The 16,104-nt window shown below is 48.2% G+C and overlaps 2 protein-coding genes across 4 annotated transcripts; both read left to right on the forward strand.

Annotated features, from left to right (window-relative positions):
* Positions 1-164: 164 nt before the first annotated feature.
* LOC309821272 (oocyte-specific histone RNA stem-loop-binding protein 2-like) lies at positions 165-2,423 on the forward strand (the record flags this gene model as incomplete). Its single annotated transcript, XM_082652458.1, has 5 exons — positions 165-205; positions 312-416; positions 1,047-1,190; positions 1,336-1,447; positions 2,292-2,423. The coding sequence occupies 5 exons, from the start codon at positions 165-167 to the stop codon at positions 2,421-2,423; spliced, it is 534 nt and encodes a 177-aa protein (XP_082508584.1).
* Positions 2,424-3,167: 744 nt separating this feature from the next.
* FAM53C (family with sequence similarity 53 member C) lies at positions 3,168-13,680 on the forward strand. Of its 3 annotated transcripts, XM_082650435.1 has the most exons (6): positions 3,673-3,702; positions 6,938-7,167; positions 7,559-7,616; positions 9,012-9,796; positions 10,725-10,789; positions 10,974-13,680. In XM_082650435.1, the coding sequence occupies exons 2-6, from the start codon at positions 7,090-7,092 to the stop codon at positions 11,083-11,085; spliced, it is 1,098 nt and encodes a 365-aa protein (XP_082506561.1). In that variant the 5' UTR covers positions 3,673-3,702; positions 6,938-7,089; the 3' UTR covers positions 11,086-13,680. The 3 variants fall into 3 exon arrangements, with proteins under 3 accessions (XP_082506560.1, XP_082506561.1, XP_082506559.1); XM_082650434.1 differs by lacking the exon at positions 3,673-3,702 and adding an exon at positions 3,168-3,248 and having other exon boundaries at positions 10,725-13,680; XM_082650433.1 differs by having other exon boundaries at positions 10,725-13,680.
* Positions 13,681-16,104: the final 2,424 nt, after the last annotated feature.

Genomic DNA, 16,104 nt, shown 5'->3' on the forward strand with positions numbered 1-16,104 from the left:
TTTGAGAGACAGTAAGTGAGAAATACAACCTTTATCTGGTGTCAGGATCTTGGTAGTGGTAGTAGCTGAGAGTAGCTGGGTTTTATCCTAATACCCTTTTCATCTGTAGAATCTGCTTCCCCAGAAAGGAGGTGCGTGAAGAGCCTTTATCCTCTAGGATAGAGATGGTGAGTGTGGGAGTCAGTACAGAGCCCTGCCATGCCAGGTGAGTTTGACAATCAGGCTGGGGATTAACGGAATGTGGGAAGAGTTGGTTTCCGCTTTGATGACCATCATCACACTTCATGGGACGACTGTCTATTTCCTCACAGGTGGGAGGTAGAGACAGATGCAATTGTCCTACAGCGGCGGCAAAAGCAGATAGATTATGGCAAGCGCACACCTGGTTACCAGTGCTTTCTGCAGCAGGTCCCCAAGTGAGTGCAGTTGTGGGTAGTTACAACAAGAGTGTCAACCACGTGGCTTTTGTTCACTATCAGATGATGGAAAGATACTAGAATCTGAATGCTCCCACAAAGTTGTAGCATTACTAAAATAAATTATCCAGCACTCTAGCCCCCCAGATAAGTTTCCAAGTGTTTTTTTTTCAAATGGAACAAGTTATACGTGGGCCATAAGACTTTTTAAAGCTCTATCCATGTTTGCTAATGAAAATTTTTTTTCTTCCATCCATTTTCACCTCATGCCTCCATCTGACTTGGCTTATTACAACATACTTGCCTAATTACATGTAAGCTTACATGCATACATACAAACTAATGTATGAAAAGGTAGAATGTACTTTAAAGAGACGTCAAATATTTTCTTTTATATCTCTCTTGACTTCTGAGGGAGTTGGAATATCTAATTTACCCTTCCCAGAAGAAAGAATATTAGGGAATTGGGAATTTTGATGTTTAATCTAATTTAAAGATTTTCTTTGGATTGTGGGCATTGATCTTACCTCATTATCAGAGAATCCCTAATGAGTCTCCTAATTCATCATGATAAGCAGTGAGCTGTGCCCCTTCACCTTGACCTCAGTCTGACATATATGTTGTTGCCAGGGCACAGCGACAGCCAGGACTTCACCCTCAAACACCAAACAAGAACAGGAGGTACAGCCGTCGCTCCTGGGATGCCCAGATCAGGCAGTGGAGAAGAGCCCTACATTCCTGGGACCCCCCCAGCCAGCCTCTGCAGGCTGAGGGGTGTGTGCACTACTATTCCTTGTTCCTTCCCTGAGTGGTGGACTAAGCCCTACCTCTCCCCACTTTGCAGAGGTTTAGCTTTCACTGGCTGAAAAGGGAGAGTCTGAATGAGCTGCACGTTCCTCTGACTCTGCTGCCTTCTTAGGTGGGGAATGGACAATCTCTTAGAGCCAATGGATTCTACCCCTTTGGATGACTGGCTCAAGACCCTGGAACCCTCAGAGAATCTGGATGGAGAACAGAAGGGAGCCCAGGTAGTATCCTCTGCTAAAACCCACTGGAGCAGGGTCAGAGATGGGATCTGGCCCAAGAGGTCACAGTTATGATGGGGTTCAAGGTAGTAGCCCAAGAACAAAAGAAGGGAAATGGGACAGAAAGAAAAAATTGCAGGACGTGAGTAAAAAACCTTGAACCAAAAGTGGCATAAAGAAATCTAGTTATAGTTAGTAATGGGGGACAGGTTGGGCTGCACTGGGGCGCTGTTTTATACGTGATGAAATGGGTGTCATCTTCCTTTGAAAGGAGACATGAAACCTGAGTTGCAGGGTTTAGTTGTTTTAAGTGTCTCAGTTTCTTTCAGTGTTTTCCAAATGCGCCAATGCTAACTGAACTTCTTATTCTCAATCACTTAACTTTAGTAAGTATGGTATTTTGTTATTAAATAAAAAGGGTGATCACCAAGTGGTGAAGACCAAGGGCTTTAGAACCTCAGACTGCTTTTTTTTAACTTTTTATTTTATATTGGAGTATAGTTGGTTAACAATGTTATGAGTCAGATTGCTTTTTAATACTGCTTTTGTCCACCACACGGGCAGTCACTTAACCTCTCCTGCTGTTTAATCCAACAAATAAGGAGATTTTGTCTCATTTGATGATTGTAAACAAAAATGAGAATACATATTTAAAGTATGCAGCACGGTGCCTGGCACGTAAGTGCTCCATAGCAGCAATTATTGGAAACCATGTCTCCTACACTTCACGGCCCCTGTCCCTTCTTTTGCCAAGGGGAAATGTGCAGGGCAAACAAATGTGCAGTGTATCTCCCATCCCCCCCCCATTTTCTTGATACTACCTCACTTTCCCTCTACTCTTCTTTTCCAGTTTGCAGGTTTGGTGGCTCCTGTCTCCTCCCTTCCCTGGTTCTGTGAGGAAGATCCCCACCACTGGCTCTACCTTCTAGCCGATCACAATTACTTATCTGTCCCAGACTTGAGTGGGACACAAAATATTTAGGGAAAACATATCTTTCACGGGACTCGTTGCTGAATGTAATAGTGAAGATTACTTGTACTACTTCTACTTAACAATCGATTAAAAAAGATCTAAAACTCTGTCCTACAAAGAGATCATAACACGAAGGCATTGTTTAAAACCTCTCCTCTTCCCATATTTTACCCTCTCTCTAAACCTTCTTTGCTGGCTGAGACTCAAATTTACATAAGAGCCAGAAACCACCTAGCTGTTCCACAACCTCTTCACGTGCTAACGGCTACATTCAGTCTCTTCAAAAAGGACTTAAACTTTGGCTGAGGTGGGAGGTGGTGGTAGTGGTGGAAATTTAATAAAAGGTGGTTTCCTCTTCCTGAAGAGGAAGTATAGCGCCATCAACATCTTTTCCCCAGCTGCTTGTTTCCTCCCTCCCTTTTTGTCTTAAGGAAAGTGGTCCAGCTGTAACCACCGAACTCCCCCCTCCCCCACGCAAGCAACTGAACCGCCTATGATGTCATAATCACAATCCCATTACCTCATCCTGCTGGGGTGGGGGGGGCGTAGAGGGAGGAGAAGGAGTGAACCGCCCTGGGCCCTCGTCAGATTTACGGTGTTTTGGGTGACGGCTAATTACAGAACCAAGTGGGAACGGCCCCGCAACCGTTGTAAATCCTGGGTTTATAACGTTCGAGCCCATCCGGCAGCTGGAAGAGGGGCTCCCGGGACTCAGAGCAGGCCCTAATCGGCGCTTGGACTACACTTCCCAGAAACCTTCACGCCGCGGACGGGTCCTCTGCTGGGGGAAGGGGGATTCCTTCAGAGTGGCGGCCTTAGAGGGTAGGAGAGCAGGTGAGAGGAATCCTGGCTAATTCCGTTACGCGCCGGAACCGAGTTGGGGGCTGTACAGGGGCCGATGTAGTAACAGAGGGCAGGGGCGATGTCTTTGTGTACCTTCGACCGACACGGCCTCCCCCGGGGGTTCTGAGATTTGCCTCCAACTGGGCCAGTCCACCTTCTGCAATATTTTGCAGGGGGTGACTCGCTAGGGAGGAAACCACCCTCATCGCTAAATTAAAGAGCCGGGCGTCTTCCTGACTGTGCTCTCCAAGAAAGACTTTGCGAGAGAAACGACGCGGGTCTCGAGCCTCCGCGGACGGTTCAGGGGCGTTCTGCGAACCGGAGCGATCTCTCCACTCTCCTCAGGGGCCCGTTGGTTCGGGCCGGCGCCTTTTAAGGGCACCGTGGGGCGAGCCGAGCGCTCAGAGCTGCTCCGGCCGCGGCCCTGGGAGCAGGAGGAGCCGCGGTAGGTAGCGGAGGGCAGGTGGCGCTGGGGCCTCGGGGCGGGCACCTAGACCGTCCCTCCCTCCTTCCCTCTTTCCCCTCCCCCAGCCCGTCCACCTTCGAGGCACGGCCTCGCTGGCCGCCTCCGCTGGGAGAGCACGGGACCTGGTGGGGGAGGGGGTGGCGGAGCGCTAAGTCCCAGACCCTCTCCATACCCTGCGTCCTGAGTTCGCTTCCCGCGGCCAGATGATGGAAGCTGATTGGGAAGAGACGAGCGACAGCCCCCCGCAAGCGTGCCCCGGCGCCCCCCGCCCCCCAGGGGCCAGCGGACGCCCCATGCCCCACCCCGCGGGGACAGGCAGGGCAACCAAGGGAGAGGTTGAAGATTGGAGGGGGGGGCTAGCCTTTTGCTTCTTCAGTGGGGTGGGGGGAGGGGTGATCCCCACTTGTCAGCCCTATCCCCTCAGTGCCATATGGAGGAAGAGCAGTCAGGTCCCCACATACCTGTTCATGTACCTTCATGCCTCCCTCATGTTTTCCTTCAGTCTCCCCCAGAGCTGTGGGACTGGGACCTGGGGGGAAGGTCCCCAGGGGTTTGTGACTCTCCTCTCCCTTGGCCTGACTTGATCCTAGGTTATCGAGGTTTCAGCACAACCTCAGCATCCCTGAAACCGTAATGTCAGGGGTTACTGCCACCCAGTGGGGTGGGGGTCCAACCTTTATTTGCCGGGGGGGTGGTGCTGATGGTGGAGAGAAAGCCTGGATTGAGAGTTGGGCCTGGTGGGGTTTGGGGGAGGGCCTAGCGGCCTGCTGCTCTGTGTAGGGCTGAGCCCCCGTGCCAGTTGTTAAGCTGAGAAGTTTTAACTTGCTTAGTGAACGTTCAGGGCTGTCTCTGCCCCTCAGATACACAAAATGGAAGGGGAAGGAAGGCGGCAAGAGAGGGCTTCTTATACTTTTTCCTCTGCCTGCTTGAGAAAGAGGAGGCCCCTCGCGGAGCTGGTTTGCCTTCTTTTGTGTCCTGGTTTGATTCCTTATGGCTTCCGTTCTGTTCCCCCTCTCAGCCTGGCCTGTTTTAGGAAACTCAGACTGAGAGTATCAGTTGCGTGGTGGTAGCTGCATTGTTCCAATTACCGCCGTTTGTGGCCACATCCCAACAATTAAAATGCAGAAAAACACAAAATCACTCTCTTCACTTGATCCCAGAGAGGGCTGGAAGTTTGCTGTTTGGCCAGATGCCTCATGAAAAGCTTTGAAAGAGTTTGCTTCACTCCCTGCTCCTCATGGCTGGTCAGCCTGAGGCCTGGGGTCTCTGAGGGTAAAAGCCTACAGTTAGGTTCCCTCTCTGGTTGATCTTTGAGGGCAGAGTTAAGAAACCAAGAGCAGAAGTGATATAAGCTTTAGCTTCTCCTACAAGAACAGGGGAAGCAGCTGAAGGGAGCACTCAGGAAGCTGGAACTTTGTTCAAGGTGGTAATGATGATTATGCATGAAAATGTTATTTAACTATAGTGATGATTGACTTCTACAACGTTTTTCCCTGAACTCCAAGTACGCCGAGGTGTATTTCTTTGCTTTTCCTTGTGGCCTGCCTCCCTCTGAGGTGGGAATTGGGTAGAGAGGATCCCCTCTTTTTTTTTTTGCTAAGGTAGAAAGTTATCTGCCCTCAAGGTCAAGCCTTTTGGGCTTCTCTTGGTATGCAGGTGAGGGAGGTTGATATCCAGCCAAATAGATGAACGCAATTGCCTTCTTCATCCTAATATTATCACTTGTGGCATTCTGAGGCTTTGTAGAGCAACGAATAGGAGGGGTGAGAAATGGCAGTCTTTGTGAACTCCTGATTTGTACAGGGCAGGTGGTATACTTTTTACATTTTGATATTTGTGTTATGTTGTCCCAGTGACATATATATTTTTTAATAAATTATTTATTATTTATTTTTGGCTGCGTTGGGTCTTTGTTGCTGCGCGCGGGCTTTTCTCTAGTTGCAGCGAGTGGGGGCTACTCTTCGTTGCCGTGCGCAGGCTTCTCATTGCGGTGGCTTCTCTTGTTGCAGATCTCTGGCTCTAGGTGCGCGGGCTTCAGTAGTTGTGGCTCGTAGGCTCTAGAGCGCAGGCTCAGTAGTTGTGGTGCACGGGCTTAGTTGCTCCGCGGCATGTGGGATCCTCCCGGAACAGGGCTCGAACCCGTGTCCCCTGCAGGTAGATTCTTAACCACTGCGCCACCAGGGAAGCCCCCAGTGACATATTAAGATTATTCTGCCCATTTTTCCTATGGGTAAACTGAGGCAAAGAAAAGTTTGATGATTTGCCAAGACCATCACACCAAATCGGATCTAGATTTGATTTCTTGATAGTTCTCTCTGCTAGCAAATGCTACTTCCACTGTCTGGTGTGCTGTTTGCCTGCTGGTCATTTCTGGGAATAGGCAGAACAGTATGGAAATGTTAGGTTAACTTCCCCTCCTCCCTTGAGCGAGGCCCCTCAGGCAATTTTGTGGGCTTGAAGCCTGTCCTCTGATAGAAATAGTTTGCTTCTACTATAATTGACCATGAGAAGGAGTCTTGATTAATTGTATTCATGGTCTTTGAGTCAAATCAGGCTAAAAACTTAGTCAAATGAAGTCAGAGTTGTTGTTTTTAAACTCTATAGAGTTGAAATGTAAATGGAATTACCTCGGTAGCATTTCCTTATCCTCTTATAAGAGAATATGTACAGTATCTGTTGGAGAACAATAATATAATATCAGCTGTTCAGGCTAAAGGAGAACATAATACCTTGTTTATTCTGATTGGTTTGAAGCAGAAAGTCATTCCTACAACCACTGTACCGTTCTGTTCCCTATTACTCTTTCTGTAGTTTAGGAAAAGTTTACCTCTCTTTGCTTATGACTGGAAGATAAAGAAAATATTGGACTAATCAGGATGGAAATAACAATTTGGGCATCTCTCTCATTTGAGCTATTTTCTAAGTGGTGCTAGTATTCTGGGTAGGCAGAGCAGAGCATGAACCAGGTTAGGAGTGGCAAATAGGTTTCACCTTGCTTGCCAACTCCATTTCATTTTACTGGTTATCCGGAGTGTCAGGTTGAGAATGTTTCTGAGGCTATGTTTAGGCTTAGCAGGAAAAAGCTGTGATCAATTAATGATGTCTGCCAGAGGCCTGACATAGGGATGCTGTGGTATGTGTGCCATACATTTTCCATCTCTGGACTAGATACATCTCTAATATCACTTGGGGCTGGTCCCTCTGTAATTGGCAGACTCAGCAGGCATGACTGGAGAGGGAAGTCCCAATGGTGCTAGAATGGTGCTGCAGTGGCAGAAGACGGCTCACGAGTGAGGTCTGGAAGAACAACAGGGAAGACATCCATCATTTGCTCCAAAGTGTGCAAGTCAGATTCCGGGGAGAATCATGATAACCCTGATCACTGAGCAGCTACAGAAGCAGACTCTGGATGAGCTGAAATGCACACGCTTCAGCATCAGTCTGGTAAAAGACCAGTCTTCCTGCTTCTCTATGACCCCCTCCCCCTTTTTTCGGAGGCTGTTTGTTGTTACTACTTCACCCTTGTCCTGTGCTGTGTGAATCATGGTACTTGTATTGCAAGAGCCCACTAAAGGCTCAAAACCCAGCCCAAAAGGAAGGGAGCAGGGATTTTCTTCACTGTTATAAAAGGGACACCAAAATTTGGGTGGAAAAGGGTTTGAGATACTGGAAGACGTGGATTATTTTACTCACTAACTTTGGGAGGACAAGAAGAAGAGAACACTTAGGAGTTCCTAACATCCCTGTAGCCCATGAATTGCAGGGGTGAGCTGAAGAGGGCTTCCTGGAACTCTGTTCTGATCCTGAATCATGATGGATATTTTCTGTCTCTTAGCCTTTGCCTGATCATGTAGACATCTCCAACTGTGGGAATCCTTTCCAGCTTGTGTCTGGTAAGACATGATGTGTATATTTGTGTGTATGCCCATGCCTCTATCCACGCATTTCTTTCATTGGTTTTCAGTAACCAGGACTAGCTAGCCTGCATCCACAATTTTCTTGCCAGGGTCACCTTCTGAGATTGGCGCTTGTCTCCATTTTACTGCACCAGCATGGAAGTTACTTGTTTAGTTTGGTCTTATTCTAGTCTTGTAGGACCTTTTTTTTTTTTTTTTTGTGGTACGCGGGCCTCTTACTGTTGTGGCCTCTCCCGTTGCGGAGCACAGGCTCCGGACGCGCAGGCTCAGCGGCCATGGCTCACGGGCCTAGCCACTCCACGGCATGTGGGATCCTCCCGGACCGGGGCACGAACCCGTGTCCCCTGCGTCAGCAGGCAGACTCTCAACCACTGCACCACCAGGGTAGCCCCTGTAGGAACTTTTATAATCTAATTTTTTGTGTAGGCAGTACATTCCCATTTCCAAAATTTTTAAACAGCAAAAACATTATACTGAAAAAAGTCCCCCTTCCTCTCCTCTCTCCTCTGCACCCAGCTCCCATCACCTCCCTAAAAGTAACTACTGTTATTAGTTTCTTGTCTATCCAACCAGAGTTTCTTTATACAGATAGAAGCAAATATAAATGTAAATGTTTTTATTCCCATGCTTTTAACACAAAAGGTTGCATTCTGTATATTTGGCACTTTTTTTTTTTTTAAACTAATCATAATATGGCTAGAAGATCTTTCCCTATAAGTATGTTCCTTGTGGGTGGCGAGACACAAAGGAACACGAGCAGTCTTAGGGTTTTTCCCAAGCATGGGTTCCATTGGCAAAGGCCTTCCCCACCCTACTTGCCCTCCCTAGAAATACAAATGATCTCTTACCTGCTTGATCACCTACCTCCTGTCTTGGTGCTTTGACACATAGGAAAGGGAAAGGCTAAGGACGGAGAGCATAGGCCTGCTTTTCACAACTCCGGGCTGGGGGATGCGGGAGCAAAGTAGAGCTCGGTGGAGTAGAGTGAGGGATGAGCATGGCTCTCACACGTTCGCTTCTCTTGACTCATTCCACCTTTGACGGGGAGCAGCAGGCAGTATATGAGACTATATTTTAAGTTTCAGGTGGTTCCTCATACTGGAGGCAATATAGTATGCTGGTTAAAAGGCAGCTTTAGCATCAGACAAATCTGGTTTTGAACCCTGCTTTTGGTCATTTGATTCCTGCATGACTTTTGGCAAGTTACTGGACTTCTCTCATCTGTGAAATGGGGGTAGTAATAATAGTACCTAACTCATGAAGTTTTGGGAAACCTCACATAAAGTGCTCATCACATTGTATGGCACATAGTAAGCTCTTAAAAATATATTAGCTATCATTAATATTATTTTTATTATGAATGCCTTCCAGAAGGTGCTTCCTGGAGGGGCCTGCCCCACTGTTCCTGTGCTGAGTTCCAGGACAGCCTCAATCTCAGCTACCACCCCTCAGGCTTGAGCCTGCACCTCAGACCACCTAGCCCAGGAAATTCCCCACAGGAGCAGCCCCTCTCCCAAGTCCTAAGCCCTGAGCCTCCAGACCCAGAAAAGCTTCCTGTGCCCCCTGCCCCTCCATCTAAGAGGCACTGCCGCTCACTCTCAGTGCCCGTGGACCTGTCTCGCTGGCAGCCGGTGTGGCGGCCCGCCCCCTCCAAGCTGTGGACTCCCATCAAGCACCGGGGCAGTGGTGGAGGGGGTGGGCCGCAGGTGCCTCACCAGAGCCCCCCAAAGCGGGTCTCCAGCCTCAGGTTCCTCCAAGCTCCCAGTGCCTCTTCTCAATGTGCCCCACCCCACAGACCTTACAGCCCCCCTTTCTTCAGCCTGGCCCTGGCCCAAGATTCTTCTCGTCCCTCTGCCACCTCCCCCCAAAGTGGCTCCTGGGAGAGTGATGCTGAGTCCCTGTCACCTTGCCCACCCCAGCGTCGCTTCTCCCTGTCACCCAGCCTGGGCCCACAGGCAAGCCGCTTCTTGCCCTCTGCCCGGAGCTCCCCCGCATCCTCCCCAGAGCTGCCCTGGAGACCTCGAGGCCTGCGCAATCTTCCCCGAAGCCGCTCACAGCCTTGTGATCTTGATGCCCGCAAAGCTGGAGTCAAGCGGCGCCACGAGGAGGACCCTCGGCGGCTGCGGCCTTCCTTGGACTTTGACAAGATGAATCAGGTGGGACCAATAGGACTAGGGAAGCTTGGATGGGAGTAGGGGGACTGTTCCATTTGCACCTGTGAGTTGTCCTCTAGCTCCAGGCCCTCCTGGCAGGGCCTCCCTTGGAGCTCCTTTCTGTCTGAGCTTTTGCTGAGAGTGATCTACCATCCCGATTTGCCCAGGATTATTCTGGTTTTATCATTGAAAGTCCCATGTCCTGTGAAATTTCTCAGTCCTGAGGGTTCCAGAGAAACTTGGGGTGAGACCCATGTTAAACCTTCCAACAGAGATCCCAGATTGTCCTGCTAGAGACACTTTCCGTCCTCTCTGAGAATGCATGAGCCACAAAAGCCCCATCATCAGTGCCCCACCCCTCCTCATGCAAGGCTGGTTTTGTCACTTGCCCTTTACTGCTTCATGTGGGTCTGTAAGGGCTTAAGCAAAACAGGCTCTGCATCATTCATCTGCTCAACAAATGGTTTTTTGACTTCCCAGTGTGAGTGCAGTTGTTGTAGGCAGTTGCCCACTTTTTTCATATTCTTCCTTCCAGACCACTGGGTCATAAAACTTTCTGAGGACTTATTCATAGAGTCATTCATTCAACCAGTCAGCAAGCAGTGTTGGATGCCTACTATGTACCAGGCTCTGACTAGGCACTGGCAATACAGGAGTGAGACAAGCAGACAGTATTCCTGTCCATATGAAGTTTATAAACATGCTTCTAATCTTGAATCTGATCGAAACTATGGGCACTTTCCTCAAAGAAATGTGCACATACACTGAATTTTCAAAATTTTATCAGGGAGTTCACGACCTCACCCTAACAGAAAGGACTCCTGCTTTCAAGGATAACTAAGAGAGGGGTACTTTGAAATCCAACTTGGGCCAGGGTTCTCTGGGAAATTATCATCTTTCTTTGCCTTAATTTTGTTTGTTTGTTTGACAGAAACCATACTCAGGAGGTCTCTGTCTCCAAGAAACAGCCCGGGAAGGCAGCAGTATCTCTCCACCGTGGTTCATGGCCTGTAGCCCCTCACACCTCTCTGCTTCCTGCAGCCCCATTGGGGATTCCTCCCAGGTGCTGAGTGAAAGCGAAGAGGAGGAGGAGGGGTCCGTGCGGTGGGGCCGGCAGGCGCTGAGCAAGCGGACATTGTGCCAGCAGGACTTTGGGGACCTGGACTTGAATCTCATTGAGGAGAACTAAAACTGAGAGGCTACTTCCTGGGGCCACACAGACTGACTCTCTTATGGCTACTAACAAGTGTCGAGGTCCCAAGGCCGGGGGCCCAGCCTGGGAATGGGGGTGAGTGGAGGGCTCCGACTCAGGGCAGCCGGAAATCTTCTCACTCCAGGAAGCTCGACCATGCCGAGAGACTGGCTGGGACAAGATAAACGGAGCTGGTGGCGGGAGGGACAGCCCCAGAGCAGGCCCTTACCATGGCGGCCCTGAGTGTGAGTATCCCTGCCACCGAGAAAGCAATGGGCAGGGAAGGAAGGGGTCTCCTGACCCCAGCTCGGGGAATTTCACTAGCCCCTTTGCTTCAAAGGGCACTTGTGTCTTAGAATTTGGCCAGGGTGGGGGGTTCATTCAGCCTCCTCTGAGAAATTGTGTGAGAGTGTGTGCGTGCATGAGAGTGCTCGAGGAAAGGTGTGTTTGGGTAGCCTTAGGGAAGGAAGGCAGTTGCTCCTTAATGGCAGAGCACCATGGATCTTGGGTTTTTATGGGATAGCAGGCTTGTTCAAGGAGTCAAGGTTCTAAGGAGCTCTGGAACCAGGCTCGTAATCCATTAGCACCAATGGCTCTGCAGAGGATTCTGTTTTGGGGTACAGCAGGGTCTTTTAAGTGCTGTGACCTCAGCTAATGGTCTTTCCCTCAGGCCCACACCTCCCGTAGATAGATCTAGTATTGGCTGGAGAGGACTCTCCACACTGATTCTGAGCTGGCCTTTTTTCTCGCCAGATTGCCTAGGCTGTGTACAACCTGCCTGTCTCACTCTCTAAGTAGATGCAGGCATATGTGGGCAAGTGAGGCAGGGCTGAAGGGCTCCATCTCTTTTTTTCCCTCCCTACTGATGGGACCTTTTCCCCCTTACCCTCTGCCCTTCGAGGGTCAAGAACAAGGAAGGAAGGCCCTATATTGAGGCTGACCTGCAGCAGAAGTAGTGTTCAGTCCCCAGCAGGCACCCCAGCACTAACTTCAGAGAAACCTATTGTTAAAAGATCCAGGCCCAGCCTCTTTTCTGACCTGCTTGAGAAAGAGGAAGGGGATGTCAGCATATACTAGTTTGCTTGTCTTCCACTCCTGCTAGGAAATGTTTGTCTCTAATTGGTCCTTAGAGACCTCAGGGAGGTTGAGGCTCACTTAAGGACTGGCTGAGGATGTGTAAAGCAAAGACTTTGAGAAGCAGCTGGGAGTTTGTTGTTGGATTGAATTTCTTTTTTTGTTTCACAGCCACAACTTGAGCCTGGGCAATGGGTCTCAGTGGCCATGGTGGTGGGTTTAAGGACTGCAGAAGCCCTGTAAGACTGGCTCCAGTAGAGATGCCTACTGAAGCTGCTGCCACAATAGCTTGTGAGGCTTTGTCCAGCTTTGCTTAGACCCTGCGGTACCAAATTGGACCTGCCCTTCCTGTTTATTGGGAGAAGGGCATTTTTCCAGGGTTTTGAAGGAACCAGTTGCTCATGTTAGGGAAGAAGACCAAAGTCTGTGTGTTTTCTTCCTCGTGGAATTGAACCTGTCATTTTCTGGGTCTGCCACATGTTGGATAAGAGCATCAGTGAGGCCCTAGCCTCCTTGCCTCCACTCCAGAGGAGGTGGCTGTTTCTTTTTCAGCCTCCAGCCCTCAGAGGTTCTACCCTTCCAGGGCTCCTTCACTTCTCCTGCTAGTTACCAAATGTTACCAGTGAGCTACTAGGTCTGTAGGGGCTTGAGAGAGAGGCTTTCTGGAGAATCTAAGGAAACCATGAGCCCAGGAGTTGCCCATCCTTGGTTTCATCCCTCCCCTGGCTCTTTTCCCTCTTTAGGCCATAATTTCCCTGGTGCCAGCTTCTTTTCCTCCTGGGGCATCCTCATCCCTGGGCTCTCTGCTACACAGGGGCTGTGCCAGCTTACAATAGGCCACTGGTAATGCCAGTGGGGTCTCTGCAGACCCAAAGCTTAAGAAGTGAGGGCAATAATTCTGCCTCCACCCTGAGTTCCCCAAAGCTCTAGGGCACCATCCTTAGGGGAGAAGATCTGTAGATGCCATATATGAATTCCATTACTTTAAGATCTGGAAAGTTAAACTAGCTGGAGCGATCATCTTGCTTCCCAATCTAAGTACCTGTGGCCCTGGGACAAGCCTTTTCGAGAAGTGGTTTATTTTGCTTTACACAGTAGATCTGTTCCAACAGTTCTGTGTAAACCAAATGCTGTTTTCCAATGCATTTGGACTGCTGACCATTTAAAAGCAGCCTGTGATTGCTTCTTTTGTAAAGCAAGCAACCTCCCTCTACTTTAGCTGTTTTGACTCTTTGGATTTTCACATATTGGGCTTACCCAGAGTGGAGCACACCTCTGCCGGGCTGTGGTTGACCCTGGGTAGACATCTGCATCTGTGTTGTGTGTGTGGTGTGGCTGACCAGTAGGTGAGTATTCCTGCGTGTGTGAGTGAAGCCACTCCCAGGCTGGTGCTCTCCTCCTGTGCCCGGTGACTGCCCAGTGGCAGCTCCAGCTGCCCTTCACTCCCACCTGCTGCCAAAGTCCCTGTGCTAATGGGATTACAAATACAAAAAGTGGAAAAAAAATTTTTCGTAAACTTTGTTTTATATTTTAAAAAAATCCATAAGTCTGTGTATGTTAAAAATGAGGTCCTGCCTCTGTGGCTGTGTTTGAAAAAATAAAGTTTTATTAGAATAATCCATTTTCCCAAGCAACCTTGTGTACTACAGTGTCTTCTTCCTCTCTTCACAAAGAAAGGCAAGGAGGAAGCGGGGAGAAGGCCGCCTAACTGTTCCAGCCCCTTCTTCTATGACATGGCTGGGCCTTTGTCCCTTGAGGGCAGTATTTGGTCGCTGGGCCCTTTGCGCCACAGTAGTTATATCCTATGCCCAGCTTCTGTTAAGGCCTTGGTTATTTCTGGCAGTCTGATTTGATCTCTTGTTTCCCTGGTACTTATACCCATCTCCTCTTCCCTCCTGCCACTCACTTCCAGCAGGGTGAAGTCAAGTATTAATACATTCTTGCTCCCTGAGAAATGCTTGATGGTACAGTTAGAAACTTGTCTAGATTGGTTTGTAGGCTTTGGGAAGTGGGGAGAAGGCATGATAGGAGCCTTGACCAGGAATGTCTTTTCAGAGTTTTCACATGTTCTGTCCTGGAGAGATGGAGATAAAGTCATCAGAATTCAGATTCCAAAGACCTAGGCAATTTCTCCATCCTGAAAATACTGATTTTGGAAAATTATCCTAGCAGCAGAGCTTCTCTTTTGCTCTAGAAGGTGGTATTTTCCCTAATGCTTCAATGTGGAATGTTCATTTGCTGAAAGAAGCTGTATGGCTCGCTCTCTCTCTCTCTCTCTAGACATTTCTATTCCATCCTTTCTTCTCCCTACGTTAGCATTCTTCCAATGTGTGTGGGTGAAATATAGTTGCTTAGAGAGCCAGGCAGGAGCCTCTTGTCCCTAAGGCATAGCCTTTCTTTTACCAGTTGTGGTGCTGACTTGCCAGGCAGCAAGAAGAGTCAAGTTGCTTAGCCTCCAACCCAGTTTCCTGCTTCAAATTGGTGGCACTCATCAATGAATACCAATGAAGTGTGCAAGAGGACAGGATTGGCTTGATTACCTGGAGCAGGAACTTTGAGGGGATGAAAAAAACACTCTAAAAAGAGTGGGAGTTGTCACCTGCCCTGGAAACAAAGGAAGAAGGGCTTTGAGGGGGTAGGACAATAGCATGTGGTTAAAGAATCTCAGAATTATAGATTCGTTCTTTCTTCAGAACTGCTGTTTTGTTTCACCTACTGTTTGAGCAGGGGTAAAGCCTGAACATCTAAAATTACTTCCCTCTGCTTTTTTTCCTTTCTGTTCAGTTTTTTTGTTGGGTTTTTCTACTGTTTATTTTCTGTGAAGGCAAATGTGATTTTATTTTCCATTCCTGAAGTATAGGAAAGAATATAAACTTCATGAGGGCAAAGGTTTTGTTTTTATTCAGTGTTGTGTCCCAACACTTTGAAGTTACTGGCATATGAAAACTATCTGCCATATTTGTTGAATTAATTTTTTTACCTTTGCCTTCCCATCCCTGGGCTTAGGCACATTTCTGTGTCAGTGCTGTGAGAAGCCAGCTTTGGACAGTGGGACAGTAATTAGAGCTCCATATGGGAGAAAATCCCAGCAGTGAATTTTAATGGAAAAGCTGCAAGGCAGCTAGGTCATGTATGGATTCACCCCTGTTTCTCTCCTACCAACTACAATTTTTGGGCTGTGTGCTTTAAGAGGTGTCTCGGTGCAGAAGAACATTGAGTCAGGCCTCAGGTTAGCTATGGGAAATGGAAGTTATAATGAATAGAGAGAAAAAAATCCAAGGAAAAGTTTCCTTGGTGCTCCACAGGGTTAGTTCTAGAGTGAATTCCCTGGATTTTGTACTTTGACTGAAGTCAATAATTGGTACCTCCCTATTGCCCCCAACTTTTGCTAGAAGACAAGTAGGTCAAGGGTAAAGAAGGCTATGGACAGATTTCTGGGTAGGCACATAAGTCTTGAAAAAACTCTACTGCTCTTAACTGTCTGTAGGTCAGAGCAGTGAAAAAAAATGGGCACTTTTACGGTAGTAATCATGCATTAATACTGGACCTTTTTCTGGTTTATATGTTTCCACATATACTCTGCATCCATAAGGCCATGGAACTTGTGCTAGTCTCTAACATGACCAACGTTAATGACTTAGGTTTCTCATTGCCCAGTGTGAATAAAAATCTAGGCAAAAAAATCTCTGTATCTCCCCTTCTCTACAGCCCCTTTTCTAACAGGAGTATCAATCTTCCACGCCTGTGAATTCAGATAGGAGTGGTGAGGTTTTCTTTGTCCCCAGCCCCACTACTTCCATGGTAAGATGTATATACTTCTGGTCTCTTTCCAATTCCCCTGAAAGTTGAATTGAGAAACACCTGGACTTCATAACGTTGGCTGATTTGGAAGGGGAAGAAGCTCCATGGGGTTATGTCAAAATACTGAGATGTTGGAAGCATGCTGGCCTTCAGCCAATGTAAAGGGTGGCATTATTACATACAATGGGTGTGTGACACATTGGTCAATTGGAAAGGAACCTATGAAGTATTGGTAATATAGAAT

This window comes from Grampus griseus (genome assembly GCF_964374135.1).
Source record: "Grampus griseus genome assembly, chromosome: 3".
Lineage (NCBI taxonomy): Eukaryota > Metazoa > Chordata > Mammalia > Artiodactyla > Delphinidae > Grampus > Grampus griseus.

What these genes read in the sequence shown, in the direction of transcription:
- FAM53C (XM_082650434.1), top strand. Translation starts at nt 7,090, where the DNA reads ATGATAACCCTGATCACTGAGCAGCTACAGAAGCAGACTCTGGATGAG. An exon ending in TCCTTTCCAGCTTGTGTCTG is followed by an intron (nt 7,617 to 9,011) that starts GTAAGACATGAT and finishes AATGCCTTCCAG; the next exon opens with AAGGTGCTTCCTGGAGGGGC. An exon ending in ACTTTGACAAGATGAATCAG is followed by an intron (nt 9,797 to 10,724) that starts GTGGGACCAATA and finishes TTTGTTTGACAG; the next exon opens with AAACCATACTCAGGAGGTCT.